At 38.2% G+C, this 22451-nt stretch overlaps 1 protein-coding gene across 1 annotated transcript in view; it reads left to right on the top strand.

The window, feature by feature from the left end:
* TMEM245 (transmembrane protein 245) overlaps window positions 1-22451 on the top strand; it is an 82086-nt gene that overhangs the window by 32423 nt on the left and 27212 nt on the right. Inside the window, 6 exon segments of the mRNA XM_030487336.1 lie at window positions 1519-1623; window positions 2930-3012; window positions 6625-6715; window positions 7530-7628; window positions 10932-11063; window positions 17477-17599. Coding sequence (XP_030343196.1) covers window positions 1519-1623; window positions 2930-3012; window positions 6625-6715; window positions 7530-7628; window positions 10932-11063; window positions 17477-17599 — 633 coding nt within the window.

A 22451-nucleotide genomic window follows, 5' to 3' on the forward strand; every position in this document is an offset into this window, starting at 1 on the left:
GCAGGTCATAACACAGTACAGATTTTGTTACAGAAATTTGCTGGCTCAACACCTTATTTCTTTAAAAGGATTTTGTTTTCTTCCAGTTTTCAATTTGAACAGCAGGTCTAAAATGCTGAATATAGTCTTCATGTTAGTTTGGATCAACAAAGAGCTGGTTCTAAAAGAACTTGAAGTTTAAAAATAATTGCTTAATATATATTAACTGCTGAGATGCTACAGGATGAGCACAAAAAAAAAAAAAACCTTTTTTTTTTCCAAATAGGCTATAAAACTTCAGTGTTAGCCAGCTCAATCCTCTCACAGCAGTCTGCAGAAGTTTGGTGTTCCAGGGCCAATTGCACGTGTAGGGATAGGGTAAATAAGAAAGAACTAGTGTAAACCATCTGCAAGTATGTTATAGTTTTGTAAGATCTCTAACTAAAAAGTTACCAGCCTAATCACTGAATATAGGACTTGTAGTCACTTGGAAATACTTTCATCTGCTGCTCATTGGCTTTCACCTCAGTTCTCTTAAAGCACCAATTTTACAGCTGTCCTTTCGCTGCTTTTTCCTGCAGTAACGTCAGATGGAGTAGAAAGAGCCTTGGTATTTGAACCATAGAAGTTAGAAAATTGTATTTGAGGATACTTGCATGGGCTTTCACAGCTTTTTGTGTAAACAGCCAGTTTGTGTACGAGATGAAGCTCGTCTTGCACTATTCCAAAGTACTCTGCATACTCATGTGGCTGTGCAGGTCTGTTGTTTTGAATGATACTATCAGAATTTCTCCAATCTTAAGTGGACCTATTTGTTTGTGGACATATATAGAATGGGCCTTTCCATACACTGACGGAAGAACATACATCCCTGTTTCCTGTACCAGTAGGTTTAGCTGATGCATCTTCAATGCTGAGCATCCTTTTGAGATTAAAAGTGGATAGAAATAGTTGGTGCTGAATAATTGGCCTGATGTTCAGTAGTATAGAAAAACCTCTAGCCCCATTTCAGGTCAGAAGGTGATAGGCAGCTTTAAAAATTTGGTTACTTGTAAAAATACCCAATTTTTTGTTTAGGTATCTATAAGCCAGTCAGATCTGAAAGTCAAAGTTGTACTTTACAGCACACCTTGATAGCTTTCAAGTCCTGTGCATAGTGTCCATAAGTTTCCAAGTTGCAGAAGGACAAGGAACAAAGATAAGTTTCTAGGTTCATAGCTGACATGAATGCTAGCTTCTCTAGGTCTAGTAAGTAGATGTTGAATTATTGCTTGCTTTGCAGAGAGCTTGCTGTGTCTTGTAGTAATGTGTGAATGTCGTTTGCAAAATCACATGTCACACCATGACCTTAATCATGCTAACATTGCTTGTTAATTGTTCATCTCCAAGCTTGGGCATAAATGCTGTTTGATTAGAGCCTGATTTTGCACTGTGATTGTAAATAAAGGTAACAATACTGTCACGTAGCATATAGTATTGCTTTCATTAAAGATTGATTTATATGCTATGATTTGGTGTTTTTTTTCTTTTTTTGCACAGATGATCGTGTGGTTGGAGAAAATGCTAGATAAAATAATCAGCATTTTCATAATATTTTTGCTAGTAATAGGAACCCTTCTGCTAGCCCTACTCCTTACTGCAAAGGTACAGTGTGCTAAGTAACATAATCATAGAGTTCATTTTAAATGCTGAATGAAGGTTACCGATATTTATGCAAAACTTTGTAGCTTGGGGACTTTTTTGTGATTTAGCAACTAAATGCTTTGTAGTTGAAGGTGTTACCATTCCAAGATTTCTTGCATATAAAAATCAATATATTGTATTGATATTTACGTATGTGACAGAACTAGTATATCGGTATTTGGAAATATGAAATTTATTGTTGTAAAAGAGTTACTAGCTTCTATATTACTGGAACAGATTTGTTTTGCATCCTGTTACACTTTCCTTGTCAACAGCAAAGTTACTTAGAATTTTTTCTCTTTAATTTACCTTGATCAGAAACATACTTGCGAAATGCTTAAGGTTTATTTATCAATTTGTTTGTGTAATTGCCTGTAATAACCTCATGGTATCATGTTCTGAGTTTAAATGTGCTGAGGTTCATGATCACATGTTCTCTGAAATTGATTTTTGGTTTGTGGTTGGGTTTTGGGTGGGTTTTTTAGCTCACCAGAAGAGGTCACTCATGTACCTTTTTTTTTCCCTCCTTGTGTTTTGTTTTTCTTTTTTTTTTTTTTTAATGGGGCTGTTTCATACTTGAAACAGTCAATGGAGAATGGAGATTGAATGTTTGACTTGAATATAGTTGCAGAACAAAAAATCAATGGGTTCTGATGCAGTCTCCTTTTTCCAAAATGTAGGCTTATATAATGTGGAGTACTTAAAATTGAAAGCTTTACAAGTTGTGCAAACATTCCTGCCTAAAGCTTCCTTATATTCATAAAAGGAACATTAAGGTATTTATAAAAGGTGTCTTTCATCATTCTTATTGAAGAATTAATTTGGTGAAGCACTTCATAGCATGGTTGGTTATGTTAGAGCTGAGCATTTATTAACTTTTACATTTCTTTGATCCATGGCTTAAAAAGGTATTTCTGAAACTGTGCTTTGTATTTTTTAATGCTTCCCTTGCCAGTACTGCTGTATTGTTAATTTTTTTTCCACTGATAAGGTTTAAATTTTCTTTTGCTATTGCTAGTCACACAGTGTGTGACCAGAATTGTCAAAACAGACTGATGACTATTGTATTGACTGCTTTTTTGGGGTTAATGGCACCTAATCTTTCATCATGTTGTCTGTGTTGGAAGAATTCTTCTTTAAATGTGCAAACTGGCGGTGTTTCTCCTTCCCACCTGCCCCAAAAAAGGGGAGAAAAAAAAAGACTCTCTGAATGTAGGAAGAGTTCTAGTTTGCGTTATGTAACACTTCTCCTCTCTGTTTGATTTAGGTACATCAAGAGAGTGTTCACATGATTCAAGTCACAAGCAGCTTGATCAATGAGACGGTAGCCAGTCACCCAGAATGGGCAAAGTAAGAATGCTGAAGTTAAGCGAATAGTATAGGGTGGGTGAGCAAGTTTCCAGGTGCTCTTATGCATAATTTTTAATATAAAAAATCCCTTAGGTGAACAAAAATGGGAGTGACAGTTAACAGGCAGATGTAAAAGCTAAACTCTCAGGCAGCAGTAGTGTTTATGGATTACTATGGAGGACTGTCAGTGTGGTATCTCATTTGAGGACTAGCTGGACTTTGGTGATGAAGTATAACTGTATAAACTTTTCTAGTTTCAGTTTTGGAGGAAAAACTTACATAGTGCAGAGAGTAAAGGGTTGAACGTTCCTTTCCCTTCTACCTGTGAAAGTAAAGTAATGCCAGAGAAGCTCTCTGTAGAATGTTGCAACATGAGAGCTGAGTTATTTTGTTAGTGAGGAGAGCTGGCTGCAGAATTCCTTTGAGGGAATAGGAGCTGAAGAAAATGTTTTTGGAGTGAACTGAAGAACAGTTCACGAGTGGGAAGAAGAATGGTGAATGGGGAGAGTTTGGCATGAATCAGCTGGGAAGGGCTATTCCTCTTAAGAGCAGATGTATATAGTGTGGGAAATTTGTAAGATGCAGTCTATGTAATGATTAAAGCAAATACCAGGGCAGCTATTAAGAGGGAGAGAAGATTTTGAGAAGTGCATATAGAGAAAATCAAGGACACACTAGTGAGCAAAGAAATGATTTAATGAACAGCAGAGGGGGAAATAGGTAAGACTGAAGAGTCTGATTTTAAGGGGGGATGTTCCCGCTTGCTTTTCTTCTGCTATTCAGTTTAACAGACCTTGGGTGAATGTGAGTCCAGGCACTTACTAGGAAAAAAGAATTGTCTGCTGGACAAGAATGGTTGACTTTTTTCAAGGGCACTTTCTAAACAGAAGTGATTTTGGTATAACGGGATTGAAAAAAAGTGCATGCTGTATTATAAGAGCAAGAGAAATTTCTGAAAACAGAACTACAATGATATAGTTAATAAACATTATAGTAATATAGAATCATAGAATAGTTAGGGTTGGAAAGGACCTTAAGATCATCTAGTTCTAACCCCCCTGCCATGGGCAGGGGCACCTCGCACTAGACCATATCACCCAAGACTCCATCCAACCTGTCCTTGAACACTGCCAGGGATGGAACATTCACAAGTTCCTTGGGCAACCCATTCCAGTGCCTCACCACCCTCACTGTAAAGAACTTCTTCCTTATATCTAATCTAAACTTCCCCTGTTTAAGCTTGAACCCGTCACCCCTTGTCCTACCACTACAGTCCCTAAAGAAGAGTCCCTCCCCAGCATCCTTACAGGTCCCCTTCAGATACTGTCCTGTAACAGGTCCCCTGTTACACAGCCTTCTCTTCTCCAGGCTGAACAGCCCCAACTCTCTCAGCCTGTCTTCACACTGTGTGTGCTCCAGCCTCCTTATCATCCTCATGGCCCTCCTCTGGACTTGCTCCAGCAGCCCCATGTCCTTTTTATGTTGAGGACACCAGAACTGTACGCAGTACTCCAAGTGAGGTCTCACAAGAGCAGAGTAGAGGGGCAGGATCACCTGCTTTGACCTGCTGGTCACGCTTCTTTTGATGCAGCCCAGGGTATGGTTGGCTTTCTGGGCTGCAGGCGCACAATGCTGGCTCATGTTCAGTTTCTCATCAACCAACACCCCCAAGTCCTTTTCTGCAGGGCTGCTCTGAATCTCTGCCCCGACCCAGGTGTAGGACCTTACACTTGGCTTGGTTAAACTTCATAAGGTTGGCATCGGCCCACCTCACAAGCGTGTCAAGGTCCCTCTGGATGGCATCCCTTCCCTCCAGCATATCAACCGAGCCACACAGCTTGGTGTCGCCAGCAAACTTGCTGAGAGTGCACTCAATCCCACTGTCCATGTCGCCGACAAAGATGTTGAACAAGATCGGTCCCAGCACCAGTCCCTGAGGGACATCACTCATTATTCTTTTCCAACTGGACATTGAGCAGTTGACCACAACTCTTTGTGTGTGGCCATCGAGCCAGTTCTTTACCCACTGAGTGGTCCATCCATCAAATTGATGTCTCTCCAATTTAAAGACAAAGATGTCATGCAGGACAGTGTCGAACGCTTTGCACAAGTCCAGGTAGATGACGTCAACTGCTCTGCCCCTGTCCATCAGTTCTGTAGCCCTATCATAGAAGGCCACCAAATTGGTCAGGCAGGATTTCCCCTTAGTGAAGCCATGTTGGCTGTCACCAACCACCTCATTGTTTTTTGATGTGCCCTAGCATGCTTTCCACGAGAAACTGCTCCAGGATTTTGCCAGGCACAGAGGTGAGGCTGACTGGTCTGTAGTTCTCTGGGTCTTCCATTTTCCCCTTCTTGAAAATGAATTTTCAATGAAATTTCAATGAAAATTTCAGTTTTCAATGAAAATTGACTTTTTCCAGTCAATTGCTTTAGCAATACTTAAGTAATACTTATGTAATCACACTCAAGAGAACAGAGAGCACTTACAAATGTGTTTCTTTATTCTTTCATGGCATCTCTTGTGTTGTTTAGACTTTCCATTTTGCTTTGGAAGCAAAATTAGGAAGAAATGGAAGAAATTAGGACTAACAAAAATGGAAATTTGACTGTCAGAAGCTTATTCAAGTAATGAAAACACTGGAATACTATTTGAGTAATTAGCAGAAGTTTAGGTAAAATTTTTATTTCCAGTGTTTCATGTGAATTTGAAGCATCCAAAGCACTATCTTCCGTTTTGTTAGGAGTAAGTTATACCTCTTGCCAAATCCATCAAGCTTTACCAGCTCTCAGAGCTTGATGGTTATATTGTGCTTAGAGGTGAGTGACTGAAATGTCTTGGAATTCCAATGAAGAACATTTCTGAAGGGTCAGAGAGACAGAAAAGGTTCCATGTTGATCTCTAGTCAGGTGAACAAATGCAGCAGTTTTATTTCCTGAATACTTTCTGGTTATAGAAGGGCTCCAACATGTGCCATTGAATCAAGATGTAGAAAGTCAAAGCAGAGAACGTGTGCCCTCTGTTCACAAGTGTTGAAATGCTAGCAACTCAGTAGATACATTGCTTAAAAGTGATAGGTATATCTGAAGAAATTCATGAGCAGATAGTTTGGGGGGCGGGGGGGCTTAAAAATAACTGGTGCCCAAACACGTTGCTTCATCTGGTGGCTTTTTCAGGGAAACTAAGTTAACAATTTCCATTCAGCTCGTAATTCAGAAGGTTGTGTTTGCAGCTAAATGAGACTGTTTCATATAGTATTTTCAGAACTAGAACACTAGGAAAATTTCTAAGAATGTGGTGTGAATAGCATGCATACAGATTAAAGAGCAGATCTCTTTGAAAAGGTTGAGAAACCAATTTAACTAAGGTTTCAGGAACCTTCGGGAATTCCAAATGCAGTGGTGTGCCATAGATTTAATTGTGCTTTGCTTATCAAGGGACAGTTTTTCTCATATGTAAGAGAAAATATTCTAGTTGTAGTAAGTTTATATGTAACTTTAACTGCTGCTTGTTGTTTCAAATGTTAATTTGTAATGTGTTTTGGGTGTAATGAAATGAGTAAGCTACGGAACATTTAACTTTGTTTTCCCTCTTTAAAAACAAAAAATTAGCTGGCTCCCAGAAGCCCAGGTTATTCAGAAGGCACTCAATTCAGCAGTTAATAATGTATACCAATATGGCCGAGAATGGATTACACATAAGGTAAGCGTGAGCTCCCCCACCTTTTTTAACGTTTTCATTTCTTGTGTTTCATAAAAGTGAGGAGAAATAAAAATATGTTTGTCAGCAATTCCTTTCTGTGTGGTTAACTGTTTTGTTGACAGATGTGTTCTTTCCACTATCTAGTTTGTGAGTTGAAGGAAGGGTGAGAGTGATTTCAGTAGTCTTTTCTGCTCAGAGAAATATTTATAAGAACTGAAAAATCTGTCATCACTTTTAATAAGATTGCCAGTGAAAATGCATCAGATAAAGATGACTAATTTTTTCATCTAGCTTTAGCTCCTCAATTGTAGACAATGTAGACTTTATTTATTTTTAATATTCTTTCCCCACCAGCATTCTAATTTCTGTGTGGGCTGTGTGTGGTAGATTGGCTTCGTGGGGTTTTTTTGTTTTTTTCTTTTTTTTAATAATTATTTAAGTTAACTTCCTTCAGGAGAATTTGTCAAGATTCTTGTTTATCTATTTGATACCTAGTACACATTTCAAATTATTTGAAATACTTACCCTAAGGATGATCAAGGGTTGTGGATTAAGCATTTTAGAGATAGCATTTGGTTTTCATTGCAGAAAGAAGTCCTCAGCTTAGTGCAGCAGAATGTTTTTCTGCAGACAAAATCTTCATGTTGTGAACCATGTTGTCTGAAGTGTGCATTCCATACTGATACGCAGCTTTTCATTTACGTTGAAGCCGTGCCTTTACTGACACTCTTATGTGATTCATCTAGCTTGGAGTTGGTCAGTAGATGCCAGCTTCATTCTGTCCTGTACAATAAAAGGTTTCTATTTGTTTTAGCTCCATAAGATTTTAGGAGAAAAAGTGAATAACACCGCTATGATTGAAAAACAAGTGCTAGAGCTCTGGGACAGGCTTTATCACTCTTGGTTTGTGAAGGTGGGTAACTTATTTAAATGGCATTTATATAAACTGTTATTTAGTACTTTGAGATAATTATGCTAAGCATGTGCTTCTGAGAAATAGATAAGCAAATAGGTGAATAAAGGTCATAATAATAAAAAGTTGGTAAAAATTGCAAGTGTATAAGATGGTTCTACTGTCAGAGTATAGCCAGAGCTATGTCCTTCACTTTAGTTACGTATGGGTTTATGTATGACATTTAATTTACTCGTTCCTTGTTTCATATATTTAGTATTTTGTAATTCAGGGCTTTTCATTAACTTTTTGTCATCTTGAGGGGCTAAGGAAAAGGAAACTGGTATTCTGCATGATTTGTGTAACTTTGATTAATTTGAAATTTTGGGAAAGAAATTGTCCTTTCACTAAGTTTCTTACGATGCATTTTTGCCAACTGTACTAGCCTTCCTATAATGGGTTCTGCAGACAGAATCTTGAAAAGTTTGTAAGAGTTTTATGCTGCCAATGCTGTTTGACTTTTAAAGGGAAAAGCAATTCATTGGCTATTGTGCAAAGGAAATATCAAAATCCAGAAGTCATACCTCTGAGATACTTCTGCATATTTAAATAATTGCAATTATAGTATTTTAACATTTTTCTTTATACGGTTATTTTTAAAGTACCTCTAAAGTTCCAAGAAGATCTCTGTTAAAAGATGTAAAGAGTTTCAGTACAGTAATCAAAATAGAAGGGGAAAGAATCAGTTTGTTTTTCTGCAAGATAGTGCTGTAGAAGAGGATGTAGAGAGATAACACAGTGCTGTTGAGGAATATGGGACTACTAGCAAGAAATTAAAGCTGTATCTACAGTAGATTTTGCTGGCCTTAAGCACTTGAGAGTATTCAGTGTTAAATACTTGACCAAGAAAAGCACTTACTTTTGGTATAGTTATACTGATAAAGCTGTTGTTTTTACTAGTATAACCTGTGTGTCAGATGGTCGGTAGCACTGTATCATTCAGTAGGGCCCTGTGTCACTACATGTGCTTTAGAAGTACTTTTGTTGCTGCAGTATGCAGCACAATTTCTCTCTTTGTTCATTGCATTATGTGATTTTTTTCCTGTGTCTCTTATTCGAGGGAATACCGTGAGGCTTATTGCTTGTAGATGCTCTTCTGGTAGGGCAAGAAACAGCTTTCCTGGCTGTCAAAATGGCAGGAAGAGCTCCAGGAATGCACTGATGCTTGTTGCCTACAATCTTGAAATCTGTTTCCCTGGCTGTTGTTTGCATACTAGACACTCTGTGTTACCATTGGCGTGCTGGGCTGCAACCAGTTACCTGTCAACTGCAGGTAACTCTTCCAGAGTCTATTTCTAATCTTGCCCCTTCTGCCGTGCTCCATATCCACATAAATATCTCAGTGCTTTCCACCTGGCTATTTCTTTCTGCAATATTACAATAGCCTTGTGTGATCCTTCAGTGTATCTGAAAACTAGTAAACTAGATGATAGTGTGATGTGGAGGACATCTGTACTGTATCTAACTCTCCCAGTACAGCTTTCACACTCCCCACTATTTCAGCTGTATGAGCATAATAATCACACTTCATTTTGAGGCCTGCATGGTATTGCTTTAGTCTGTAGGTAACTGAAGAACCCAGGCTCAGGTGATTCTCTTCAATGAAAGCTGTAGAACTGAGGAAGAATTACTGATGAAATCTGGATTCGATGATTAACTGCTACTTTCTGAGAAGATCAGTAGGTAGCAAATGCTATATATTTTAAAAGGTTCTAGAGATGTTGTGATAGATCAGTTACCGTTGCATCTATGTACCCAGTAAAGTAAAACAGTAGCAGAATAATAAATGACTTGGGCGATGATGGTATAACTCTGCAATCAAGGTGTCTCTTTCAAGAACAAGAATCTCCTCTTCCTAGTCCATTCAGGTGTGGGGTTTTGTTTTTAAGATCTAGTGAATTTTTGGAAGAGGGACCAGTTGACCATTCAAATCCCTTATTCATCATCACCTGAGGCCTTAGGTGCTACAACAGTACAGTTGCTGAATATCAGTGAACTTGAAATGTGTATGAGTAACAAACATTAACAAAATTTGCAAATGATAACTAGTTCTGCTAGTTAATTGTGAGACCTGTCTTTGAAAATAGAACTAGATGAACACAAAATAGGTTCTTGATGTGGTTTACAAATACAAAAGGCCTATTGGAGAGACATTTTTGACTACTTGTAATGTTTCTGCTCTAAATAAACTGCCATCTCAAAAGCAATATCTCTGTGTTACTGTGGATTGTTAAAGAACATTGCTAATTGTGCATGACAAAGTATAACAATGCATCTAGGGAGAATTGGTAATAAGCAGAAAATGTAATGCTCTTAGATAAATCAGTGCAGGGACTTCACTTGGAATACTACTTGCCATGTATGCTGAAAAAGATACTGTCATTTTGAATGCGGGCTGGTACAGTTAAAAGCTTTTGGAAAATTCTAACAGAAGTAGTAGGATGCTTATATAAACATCAGAGTTGAGAACTTGAAGTCTCTTACTGTAAAAGGTTAAGGTGAGATCTGTTGCAGTCAGTGGGTTTGCTTAGATTTGCTTACAGTAGAATTTTGTCATACTTCTCTGAAACACTTGTCACAGTCCCAGACTGAGTTAAATAGTCTCGTGCTAGACAGTAATCAGGTGGGATTTAGTTGGACGATAGTCAGCTTCATAAGGGGGAAGCCACGTAAGGACTTGGCTGTTACGGTTATGGCCATTTCCTGTTGTCTTGCTTTGCTGCAGTTACAAAGCTCTTTCGTCAGAAGAAACTCTCCATGCTTCCAGTTTAGCTTTTGACTTTTGCATGGCTGAACATTGCCACTGGAGCAGTAGACACTAATTGTGAGAGAACTACTTGTGTTGGCTTCTGCTTGCGTTTTCCTTTGTGGATTGTACTAAGAAAAGTTGTATGTTGCAAACAGTAAATTATGTAGGCAGCAACTCCCAATAATTACCTCTTTCTTGTGTGCTTTCATCAAGAGCAAGATAGATACCATTCTATCAGTTAAGCAGGAAAGCTAATGTTTAACTGAGTTGAATCCGTGCAATATACAGAACTGTAATTATATGTGGTAATTAACAATGGTTTTCCGTCAGATTTTAATTTTTCCAGTGTACAGAGTACATTGAGGTATTTTTGAGGATGCCAGTTAAAGCAGCTCTAAGTATTCAGATGCATGTTGGATGTGTTCCTCATTAAGAAAACATTAGTCTTTGGCTTTCTCACATCTGTAAGTTATTCAAATGTCTGTTTTCTTTACATGTTTTTTTCTCTTTTTAAGAATGTAACACATTCTGGAAGACACAAAGGACACAAATGGCACATAAACCGTCAAAACAGCTGGCTTGGTGATATTCTGGACTGGCAAGATGTTGCATCATTTGTTCATGAGAACATCGAAACATTTCTTTCGGTATATTTTTTTTCCCTTATTACTGAATCTGTCTCATTTTTAACTGATAGCAGTTCTTCTTTGGACTACCACTAAGATTATGAATTCAAATACTGGAAAATTATGGAAACACTGTTAGTGTTATTTAGAATTACCTAAGCAATTATTGTAAGCCTGCTTAAGATGTTTGTGTCCTGCTTAGGATACGAACAGAGCTGGTTATGATGAAGAAAACCGGCAGATTTCAGCATCTTCATTAATACTAGCTTCCCACACTACTTCCTGAGAGAGATTGTTGCTGTAGGATTACCTATAGGATTACCAGCAAGCTGGTTTTAACTGCTTTATATCATGTAGTCATTTTCTTTTAAAAAAAGAGACCAATTTGTCTAGGTTATAATTGAGGAAACTACTGACCAAGAGCTTGTGAAAATGAAATTTTTTTGTTGGTTGTCTGGCATTTTTTTCCTCAAATTATTATTCATTGCTTTGAAAGCAGCCTATTTCTCTCTTCTTTTATAAAAATTCTGTGGAGAATGAAATTAATATTTTACACTATGTGAGTTCCTGAATTAATACATTGGACCTTTCACCTCATGAGGAGAAAGAAAAAGCATTGAAAGCAATCCAAACTGAAAAAAATTTCCCGAAAAAATGATGTTAAGTCTGAAATGCTTAATATACACAGAGTCAATCCCGATACAGTTCATCTCTTGACTTGAGCTGTTAGCATAAACTAGAAGTATCTTCAGGTTACTATCTGTCTGTTTTGGAAGAATATTATTTATACCTAACTCACAACGTAACATTTCTGTGGATGCAATTAAAGCTAGTGTTCGCCTCAAGGCAGTTCTTGGTTTAGGCTGATGGGCATGTGTGCTTTTCCTGTCCTCCCTCAACTGCTGCTTAAATGCCTACAGTTTTCTATCGTAGAAGATGGGAGTCAAGAAAAAGTTGAGAGAAAGTTATTGTGTTGAAACTTTTTTCAGTTAATAGTGAAATTTGCTTAACACTTTCTTGAAGTTGACTGTGCGTGCTTGAGGCAGTTATAACAACACACAGCACATTATCAGTTAAAATAAATACAGAGTTTTCTTCTAGGCAAGAGAGAGAAGGAAGAGAAACTACATGATAGGTGCTAGCCATGTAATTTACAGCATTGCCGCACAGTGCTTAGAAAATGTGGTAAGTGTGCTTCAGTAATCTAAATAGGCTAGAATAATGCAGGAAATAGTGTAAAGAGAATAAATATTTAAGACAAATACATTAATATTAAAATTTCCATCTAGCTCGCATGCTTTGCTTTACTGCTGAAATCTGGTTTAGAAGTTCAGGAAGAAAAGTGCCAGCAGTTGACTTGCTTTCCTGTTTATTTCCATGAACTCATTACTCATATGCTGTGGGGAAACACCTGTCCTATTTCTCCATACCCTCATGTCCTTAGTGACAGACGGTAAACCAGTCAGCATAGCTCTAAATCCTGATTTCACATCCTTATCAGGCAACATTTTCTCTGCTGGCTTGCTCATCCATGATGCTTTGCATAAGTATTACACTGATATTTCAAATTAAAATTGATGAAAACCTGATTTCTGTGCCTGTTTAGGTCATTAAACTTGGAGATGATGAAAGTAAGAAAAATTTTTACTTAAGTTGGGTGTTTTAGAACTGCTTGCCTGCTCTAGGATACAATGGAACCTTCCTGTATTTGGGATTTATGCTTTTATCAGAGCATGAAAGTCTTTCTCTTGGTATTTTGAAGAAGAACAATGGGCTATTAGAATGACATACTGAATTGGGAAAGGTCAATAAAAATTAAATTTAAAAATTTAAAGTATAAATATATAAATTAAAAATGAAAATTAAATTATGTGAGTGCTTTTGAAAGACTTGTTTTGGGTTTTGTTTCCTTTTTTATCTTTTGTGGGACTTAGGGATATTTATTTTTTTTTATTGAGTGTATTCTGTGTGGTGGGGATTGTGGGGGAGCTTTTCTAAATCATCAATTTGTTTTTTTTTTTTCCTAAATCTTTGGTGTTGGCAACACTGCCACCTTTCAGCTCAGGAGTTTGCCAGTGTTCTTTAGAAGCAGTGATGTTACAAAACAGGTTATTCAGTGATGTATTTCTGAAGTGGGATTTATTTCATCCTATTGTTAGTTTGGGGAGAGAACTAGAGTGGGTCCTCACTCATGCCTCAAATTTTACACCCCATGCTCAATTCCAAGGTAGTTTTTCTAGTGAATGAAATATGCAATACATAGCTGGACTACAGAGATTTAATTTCTGAAAAATAAAAAGGCCTCATTCCTTCTCCACTCACCTGTTTTTCCATTCATACACTTTCCTCCATTTCTTGAAGGCTTGAAACCTTGAAAAAGTAAATTGCTGCTGGCCAAATCTCTGAATGACTCAGAACTCCCTTGATCATATGTGAGACATTGCTAATGTCTCCTTAAATTGATCTTTTTGCTTCTTGCACAAGAATCTTCATCATTCCACCAGCAGCTGGATCTCATTCAGAGTCTGTTTCCCAGACAGGAAGACAGAAGACCTTCCATTAAGACATACACAGAGAGCTTCAGCTCAGTTTGGTTTCTCTGTCTGTGCCTTTAGCATGATTGATGTGTGTGTTCCAAATCAAGTCAGTTTCTCAAATATTTCACTGAGTTACCACATATCCTAATGTTTTCTCTGGCCTGAGGATTTTTTCAAGTAATCTCCTAAGTTTATAGCTAATACATTCTGTTCTTCAGTAACAATCCAACTACCATCCTTTCCCCGCTCCCCAATAAGGTAGTCATTCAGAGATGTACCTTAAAGCAAATGCTAGCAATAACTAGTTCAAGAGATCTATGACTCTACCTAACAAGGATGTTCTTCTAGGAGAACCACTTCTGATACTGATCAAGGCACTTGATAACTACATTCAAACTAACTGCAGCTGTATATTCCTGGTTTATCAGCTCCTCAGGCTAAAGCTTCCAACCCTCCTGCCATGGGCAGGGACACCTCACACTAGACCATGTCGCCCAAGGCTCTGTCCAGCCTGGCCTTGAACACTGCCAGGGATGGAGCATCCACAACCTCCCTGGGCAACCCATTCCAGTGCCTCATCACCCTCACTGTAAAGAACTTCTTCCTTATATCTAACCTGAACTTTCCCTGTTTAAGTTTAAACCCATTACTGGAAGGCTGCTATGAGGTCTCCACACAGCCTTCTCTTCCCCAGGCTGAACAGCCCCAACTTTCTCAGCCTATCTTCATCCGGGAGGCGTTCCATCTTCCTTATCCTTGTAGCCCTCCTCTGGACTTGTTCCAACAGTTCCATGTCCTTCTTACGTTGAGGACATGTACACAGTACTCCCAAGTGAGGTCTCATGAAAGCAGAGTAGAGGGGCAGGATCACCTCCTTTGACCCTCTGGTCATGCTGCTTTTGCTGCAGCCCAGGATACGGTTGGCTTTCTGGGCTGCAAGCGCACACCGAAGCCGGCTCATGTTAAATTTCACATCGACCAGCACCCCCAAGTTGATGTACAGTCTCTTGTAGCAGGTGGAACAAGCCCCTTTCCTTGTGAACCACTCACCAGTATCATCAGCTCAGCTGATGTGTTGCAAGTGATGGTGTGCAAGGGAGGGAATTAATGATCGCTGTGGTTAGTATTCAGAAGACTGATAAGTCAGCCTGGTTTTAATCTTTAAAAAAACACTTTACTAGACAAACTTTCATTAACAACACACTTCATGCTAATTGTTTGGTTTACAGTGCAGTAATTATTATCATTATGTATTCAAAGTGGTCTATCCTTAACAATCATATCCTACATGGGCTGTGAGGATAAAGTATGATCATGGTGATGCTGTATAGTTGGCACCAGTAGCTGCTATCCTTGATGAGCTGAGTCATGGAAGTCAAAGTGGACAGGTTCATGAGCTTTTAAATCTGGAAAACTGGAATGGAAATGGACATCTTTGCTCAAATGAAGGAGCTTGTCCTTTTATAAGGGGTTTTTTTTTTTTTGTTTGTTTGTTTCTGGACAGCTCCCACCCGTTGACCTCTACCCTGGATTATATGCTGTGTGACACTTGGAGAGGCATTACTTTTCCAGGTCATGGCAGGTGCCTAATCCTGTTGCTTGCCTGTTTTTGTTGCCCGTCCCTTCCCACCTTCCTTAGTTGCTACTGCATTTTCTTTAACCCAGAGCAGTTTTTTCCTAGCTCTTAAGCTTGCACGTCTTCAATTGTTTCTTCCTCAAGGAACTGCTTGTGTTTCAGGGGCCTTCATTTTCAATCTTTGTCCATATTTTCAAGGCTTTTGCTGCTGTTCTCTGATGAAACTCTTCATCATATCAGGAGGCCTGTGGCACTCAGCTCCCGTTCACGTGCCAAGTTCTAGTAACAGGCTTAAACATCTAGGACTGGAGCCTTGCACAGTTAGCATACAACTTATGGCCTGTTGCTGTGTACTGTTTTTACTGAGTACTAACGGAAAGGGCTCTGCTTTAACTGCAGACTGTTCCCTGAAAAAATCACTGTCCTCTGTGTTTACAGTCCTCATAGTGTACTGTACATTTAATAAAGTTACCTGGTGGCTGTGTGAATTTATGCCACTGCTGTACCCTCAGGATGAATTCTTAATCCATGGAAGAACATTTGTCAGCAGAAACTCAGGAGACACTAATAAAATCTGTTCAAAATATGAGCCTTAAAATTAATAATTCCCATTAAATAGTGAGAAGCATGAACTAAGTAGATCTTTCTGGTTTTACTGTGTGCTGTAATTCACCGTCACTTCCCCCAGCACTTATTCCCTCACAAGTTTATGCTTAATAAATTATCTTCTATATGTTTTAATCAATTCTAAGGGAGAGGTGATCACGTGGCTCATCCTTTTTTGCTTTATAAATGCCAGCTATTGGAAGGGGTTGTTGGTTTTTGGGGTTTTTTTTTTTTCCTTTTTCTTTAATTCAGTTTAAGATATTCATTAAACCAAGAGTAACTATTGTTAGTTTTGAAGTCTTTACTTACAGCTTTAAATCTGGAGAAAGGCTTTTGTGTCAGAACTTTTGCAGTTTTTCCAGTTAATTAGTTTGAAAGAAGGTATGGCTTTTGTCTGTGACCTTGCTTCTTTTATATGTTTGAATCAGTTTGGCTAATACATTCTTACTGTATTCCTTCTGAATGAAGTATCTGTTATGAAACTACTATGCATTGCTTTTAGGATGCTTCCGTGTGGCATACTCTGCCATGCCTTTATGTCCTTAATGTCTCATGAAGTTGCTGCTCTATTCAGATTGATGTATCTGCATCCATACATAAACTAATTTGACTGTAGTGAGTATTCTGTGTAAAGGCATGTCTCAAAACTGCTCTTCACTATTGTAACTAATAAGCAATCAGTTCCCCAAGCCAGTACAAAATCTAATAGATTGTCTAGCATTGTTTGATTTATCTTCCATAATTGCTTCACTAACTGATGCATCCCTACTCAAAATCACAACTTGCATAGTTGTCTTCAGACATCATAAAAATTATATATCTCATTATCATAAAACATTTAAAAAACATTTATTAAAGTAGTAATTCTGATATTTGATTTGAATCTGTTTTCAGGTTTATTTCTACCTTGTGATGTTACTCCTTATTGTTCATGTTTTAGCATTTATGCTTTTGAAAAGATGAGTTTTCTCTCCAAAGATCTGCTTTCAGTTGATGCCAATGTTAATCTCAATAAACAAGTGTCAGCACATCTAGATTTTTTTGTGATTTTGCATAATAAAATGACTTTGAGCTTTGGGAGAAAAATTCTAAAACCTTGTAATTATCTCTCTACCTAGAAACTTGTCTTTGGTAAAGTGGGCATTTTCACTTGATATTACCTACTGTGATTTAGGAATGAGGGAAGATTTTTTTTTTTTTAAATGTCGTCTTTGTGTGGCTTGATGAAGATGAATCACTCTGTAAGCAGTTCTCTGTCCTAGTTAATACCATAGACTCATACAATCAGCTAGGTTGGAAAGGATGATTAAGATCATCACGTCCAACCATTACCCCAGTACTTCCAAGACCACCACTAAACCATGTCACTGAGGGCCTCGTCTACGTGTTTTTATAACACTTCCAGGGACAGTAACTCCACCACTTCCCTGGGCAGCCTGTTCCAATGCCTGATCACCCCCTCAGTGAAGAAATTTTTCCCAATATCCAATCTAAACTTCCCCGGCGCAGCTTGAGGCCATTACCTCTTGTCCTGTAGCTTGTTGGGAATAGAAATTGACCCCCACCTCACTACAGCCTCTTTTCAGGTAGCTGTAGGGAGTGATAAGGTCCCCCCTGAGCCTTCTCTTCTCCAGATTAAACAACCCCAGCTCCTTCAGCCGTTCCTCATAAGACCATTGGTATCTGACTTTGTGTTCACTTCCCCTTTTTTCCAGATCCTGGAGTCTTTGTGGATAGTGATGAGTCGCAACGTGAGCCTCTTGTTTACTACAGTTACAACATTAGTGACGATCCTCTTCTATAGTGGGACAGCTCTTCTCAATTTTGTGCTTTCAGTGGTAAGTAGCACGTCATTGGTTTACATGGTCCATTTTACTGAGAGAACCTAATTGCACATGTTGTAACAAATCAAGCCTAAAGCATTGAAAAGATCTTCTAATCTTACCTAACACCAGAATTCTTTTTAATATTTTGCAACTTTCAGATCTGTGCTTTGAGGGGCATTCTAGGCAAAGGACAAGATTTATGTAACTTACACCTTAAGGAGCTGCAGTCTTCCTGTCATTCTGTTCATGGAAAACTCTTGTTTCTGGCCTTGAAAATACTGAACTGTAACTGAGTAGCTATGTGGTACTTAGTTGCTGGGGGTTTAAACAACAACAATAGTCTATACAGCCACTGAAATCTTATGGCATGTCTTCATAAACAAGCTAATACTCTCAGAAGATGGAAAAAATTGTTACAGGGAAATGTCAGCGGAAGCATTTATTTTACCAGGATTTCCTTATATTCCTTTTTTTAGTGAAGTGTCTTCAGCAAATCTGTAAGAAAGGGTTGTTGGGTTGTTTTCATTTAACCTCTGTGAACTCTTAATTGTAGCATGCTTCATACACAAAGTTAGTTCTTATTAATGTTATTGCCCACACTGAGTAGCTCTGAAACCTTTTTATTGAAGGTGTTTTCTTTAAAGAATGTTATTACTGAGACCTCAGTTGGGGTCCAGACACAGTTCTGGTGTCCTCAACTTCAGAAGGCCATGGAGCTGTTGGAGCAAGTCCAGAGGAGGGACACGAGGATGGTCAGGGGGCTGGAGCACCTTCTGTATGTAGACAGACTGAGAGAGTTGGGGCTGTTCAGCCTGGAGAAGAGAAGGCTGCGTGGAAACCTCATAGCAGCCTTCCAGTATCTGAAGGGGGCCTACAAGGATGCTGAAGGACTCTTCATCAGGGACTGTAGCAATAGGACAATGGGTAATGGGTTCAAATTTAAACAGGAGAGATTTAGGTTAGATACAAGGAAGATATTTTTTACTGTGAGGGTGGTGAGGCACTGCAGCAGGTTGCGCAAAGAAGTGTTAAATGCTCCATCCCTGGCAGTGTTCAAGGCCAGCTTGGACAGAGCCTTGGGCGACATGGTCTAGTGTGAGGTGTCCCTACCCATGCCAGGGGGCGTTGGAACTAGATGATCTAAAGGTCCTTTCCAACCCTAACCATTCTGTGATTTTACTTTTTAGTGTATTATGGGAGCTAGATAGTTTATAGTTTCTTTTGTTTCTAAATGCCACAGCTGAGTGGAATAATTTATAATGGTAGAGGTAGCTTCTTTCATCTCATTCACTGTGACAGCTATTACTTAAAATCTAAAACATTGGCCTATGACTTTTTCCTGTTTTAACTAAATGAATACTGATCTTGGAAGCTTGACTGAAATCTGCATCCTGGTTTTTAATTCAGGACCCAAAAACATTTGTTAGAGAACAAAGTGTTTTGCCAGTTTAACTTCATTGCCTTCATTGATGCCTGCTCAGGAGGGAGGTCATTTTAGACTAAACTGCAAAATTGAAATCATGGTTAACAGCATTTCAAGGCAGCTGTGTGGATTGTCTTCAATACTTAAGAATGAACAGTTCACAATAAGACTTAATGGAACAGCTGTCTTGAACTGAAGAAAATCACTGCCACCTAATTTTTTAGTTCTCTAGTTATCTTTCAGTTAATAAAGATTGCATGGGAATATTTAATTTCTTTTCTTCCTTAGTCCACAGCTTCACCCATGATGACACATCGAAGACAGTGTCTGAGAAGCCAGTATACTTAAAAGTGACAAGTTTGGATAATAAATGCAAGACGATTTGAATGCACTTATTGTTCAGACGCAAAATTTAGCTCTAGATGCCTAATGATTTATACCAAGTTCATTACATGCTGTTTGTGATGCATGATCCTGCCTTTTTGTTTGTCAGCAGGGTTCTGCCACTTGCTGGGGCACTGTGCAGCCAGCTGGTTTAGCAGAGCTAGTTGGGATATCGCTGGGTTGGAATCTTGTTAAAGATTAGATGCCCTAAAGGCTAATCTGTTTCCTCCACTTCTGTTGTAGGTTGAACATGTTACTTAAAATGATCATGTAAAGCTTTCTCCACCAAAACATGCCAGTCCTGCACTCTTGGTCTCTTGGATTTGACCATGAGCTTCCATTTTTCACTCCTTTTGGGCAGAGTATGGAAGTGATCTTATATATATAGGAAAGATTTGTTTTAATAACATCTTCGGGTTCTTTCTGTAGATTCTTCATAATGGTAGCCTTTGAAATGCAAACAGCAGAACTAATAAATTAGAAATACTGATCATGTTTGTCCTATATTGTACTATGCTTCAAATACACTAGGGTAAAGGGATATGCTCGCCTCCCATTTCTGTGCACAGAAAATGTCATCTCTAAGTGTTGGTGTTCTTGTAACTGCATGAGCTACCTCTTTTGAAGGCATTTAAAATTTGCATTTGAAGTAGTAGTTATTCATACTGTTAAATGTTGTGGGAGAGTGCTATAACTTAGTCTTGTTTGCACTATGTATTTCGTAGGCCATTGTGTCTATTCAGAGACATGGTTTCTCATCTTTATAAAAGTCTTTCTCAAAGTATCTTGCTACAAAATCTAAACAGATGTTCTTAAAACACGAAAAGGTAAATTGATGGAACTTGTTTCAATAGTGTTTAGTGTGGGTTTGTTAACAGCTTATGACTAAAAGAGAAAGGACTTAAATTTAGGATATTCAGTGAATAGCCTGCGCTAAATAAAGATAATGCAGTCCATTATTTGGGGCAATAAGTAAATGAAAATGCTAGTTGTTGTGAGAATTTGGTTGAACCTTAAAAGTACTTTTTAGGTTAGCTTAACTGAACTGTCATAGAGTCCATGTAGAAATAATATAACTGCTTCTTAATTTTTCCTTGTGCTTTTTTCCCTCTTAACCTGCTGCAGCAGCTTAATGTAATAAGCCAGGAAAATCCAGATGTGACCCTAGGATAAATCATGGCAGCTTTCTTAAATTGTGATGTGCATTGTTACCAAATCCTGTTTGGTATTAGATCATTGTTAGATTTACCTGCTATTCACATTCCTTCCTTCAGAGCTAAAGAAAAACACCCTTCAAGTCAGGAGGAGAGGGCCAGAAGTGACCTTAACAGTTCTTGTTCTTCTGGGGTCTCAAAGCATACTTAGGTCTTTTGCTGTAGTGAGATTTTCTTCCAATAATTTGATTTCCAAAGATGGGTATGTTTAACAATTCATTTTTTCTTTAAGTTCTCTCTTTGGAAAGTCTTAAATAAAGAAGTTTACAATTTCCTGGGAGAACTCTCACTATTCTCCAGTAAGGAGAAAGAGCTTTTGCATAGAGTTCATTTGGAATGTGAAGGCAAATAGTTTCAGAGTTTTTGATCTAGTTTAATTGCTGCATCTTTGACTGCTGCCTGGCCCAATATCCTTACCCGTCTCCCTATCTTTTAATGGAGGTTTGGAATGGAATTTTTACATTTTGGATAGACTGAACCCTAAAGCTAGGTAGGCAGCATTTGAGCACGTTGTGTGTGTTGCTGTGGTCCAGCCAGCAGTGTCAGCCGAAAAAGCTGACTCTCTTGAAAATGCCACATCTTTATTCTGACAAAAGATAATGGGCTACTGAGGGAAGGTTTTTTTTCTAAATGTGAAACAGAAGGAACTTGTTTAAATTATGTCTAGATAGAGCTGTGTTTAAAAGAAAGCACTACTCCAACTTTAACTGTACTCTTACTTTTTCATTTTGCAGGATTCTTAAGTTGCTTCAGAAGAGGTTTTTACTAGGTGAAAGTTTCACAGACTAATTTAAATTTGCCAACAAGATAATTTTTGAAGTGGTTAGCTTTTCAACTGATTACATTTCAGTCCAGTTTTAGTCATCTTGATTAAAAATTAAAATGGTGAATTTTAAATTGATAAATGGTTAAAAAAAATGTGCTTTAAAACATAGAAATGATGGATGCTTTGTTCAGAGTCTCCATTTTGAAAAATACATCTTCCATCCAAACATTCAGTAGGAAGTAATATCTATAGCATGTGACTTTAGTACATAGATTGGTTTATCACCCAAGGCAGAAGTTACACACCTGGGAAGATGGAATACAGTCTCATCCTGTATATGACATTTTGGAAAGAGGTCACAGTAAATAAAACAGCAGTGTGAGACTTCCAAGTTAAAGGCTGAAAGTGTGGTGGGAAGTAGTAGTAACATTTCACTGAGTAGAAAGGAATTGGGAACAAACACAAATGGATGGCATTTGTGAGACTGGTAATGGAATACTGCATGTTGTGGTGCGTGCATGGCTTTTTTTCTGGTTGTGCTCAGAAAGAATGCAGGAAAAGGGCATGAAGTGTCTGCGGACTGGATAAAAAACTTGAAAGTAAGTTTTACGGAGGCCAGGGCGTTTTGCTTATCAAAAGATTAAGATGTGGTTTATCCTAGCATATGAGTAGGTCGGAAGTAAGGAAAGTGAAAGAATTCTTTTTAATCTTGGGAAGAAAGAAAAAAGATACAAAGCTTGCAGATGAAGCAAATACAAGCCATAGTTTACTACTGGAGCATATGGAATGGATTTTCCTTGTTTGAGGCATTCTTTTTCAAGCTAGACACGTTGGTATAGGCTTAGCCCAAGAAGTTGCTGAGCCCACTAACAGGAAAATAAGGAAAACATAGTAGACTGCAACATACAGGAAGCTAATACAACCTGATTGTATATTTTGGTCTACAAACTGAAACAGTGGAACTGCTGTCACTTCTGCTGAGACTAATCTTCAAACTCACAGGAGTATATTCAGGATTGCCAGCCTAATAAATATTACAAATTTTCTGTTTGTGAGTTTGTGTTTATTTCATATCTG

The sequence above is a fragment of the Strigops habroptila genome, chromosome 1, assembly GCF_004027225.2.
Source record: "Strigops habroptila isolate Jane chromosome 1, bStrHab1.2.pri, whole genome shotgun sequence".
Taxonomy (NCBI): domain Eukaryota; kingdom Metazoa; phylum Chordata; class Aves; order Psittaciformes; family Psittacidae; genus Strigops; species Strigops habroptila.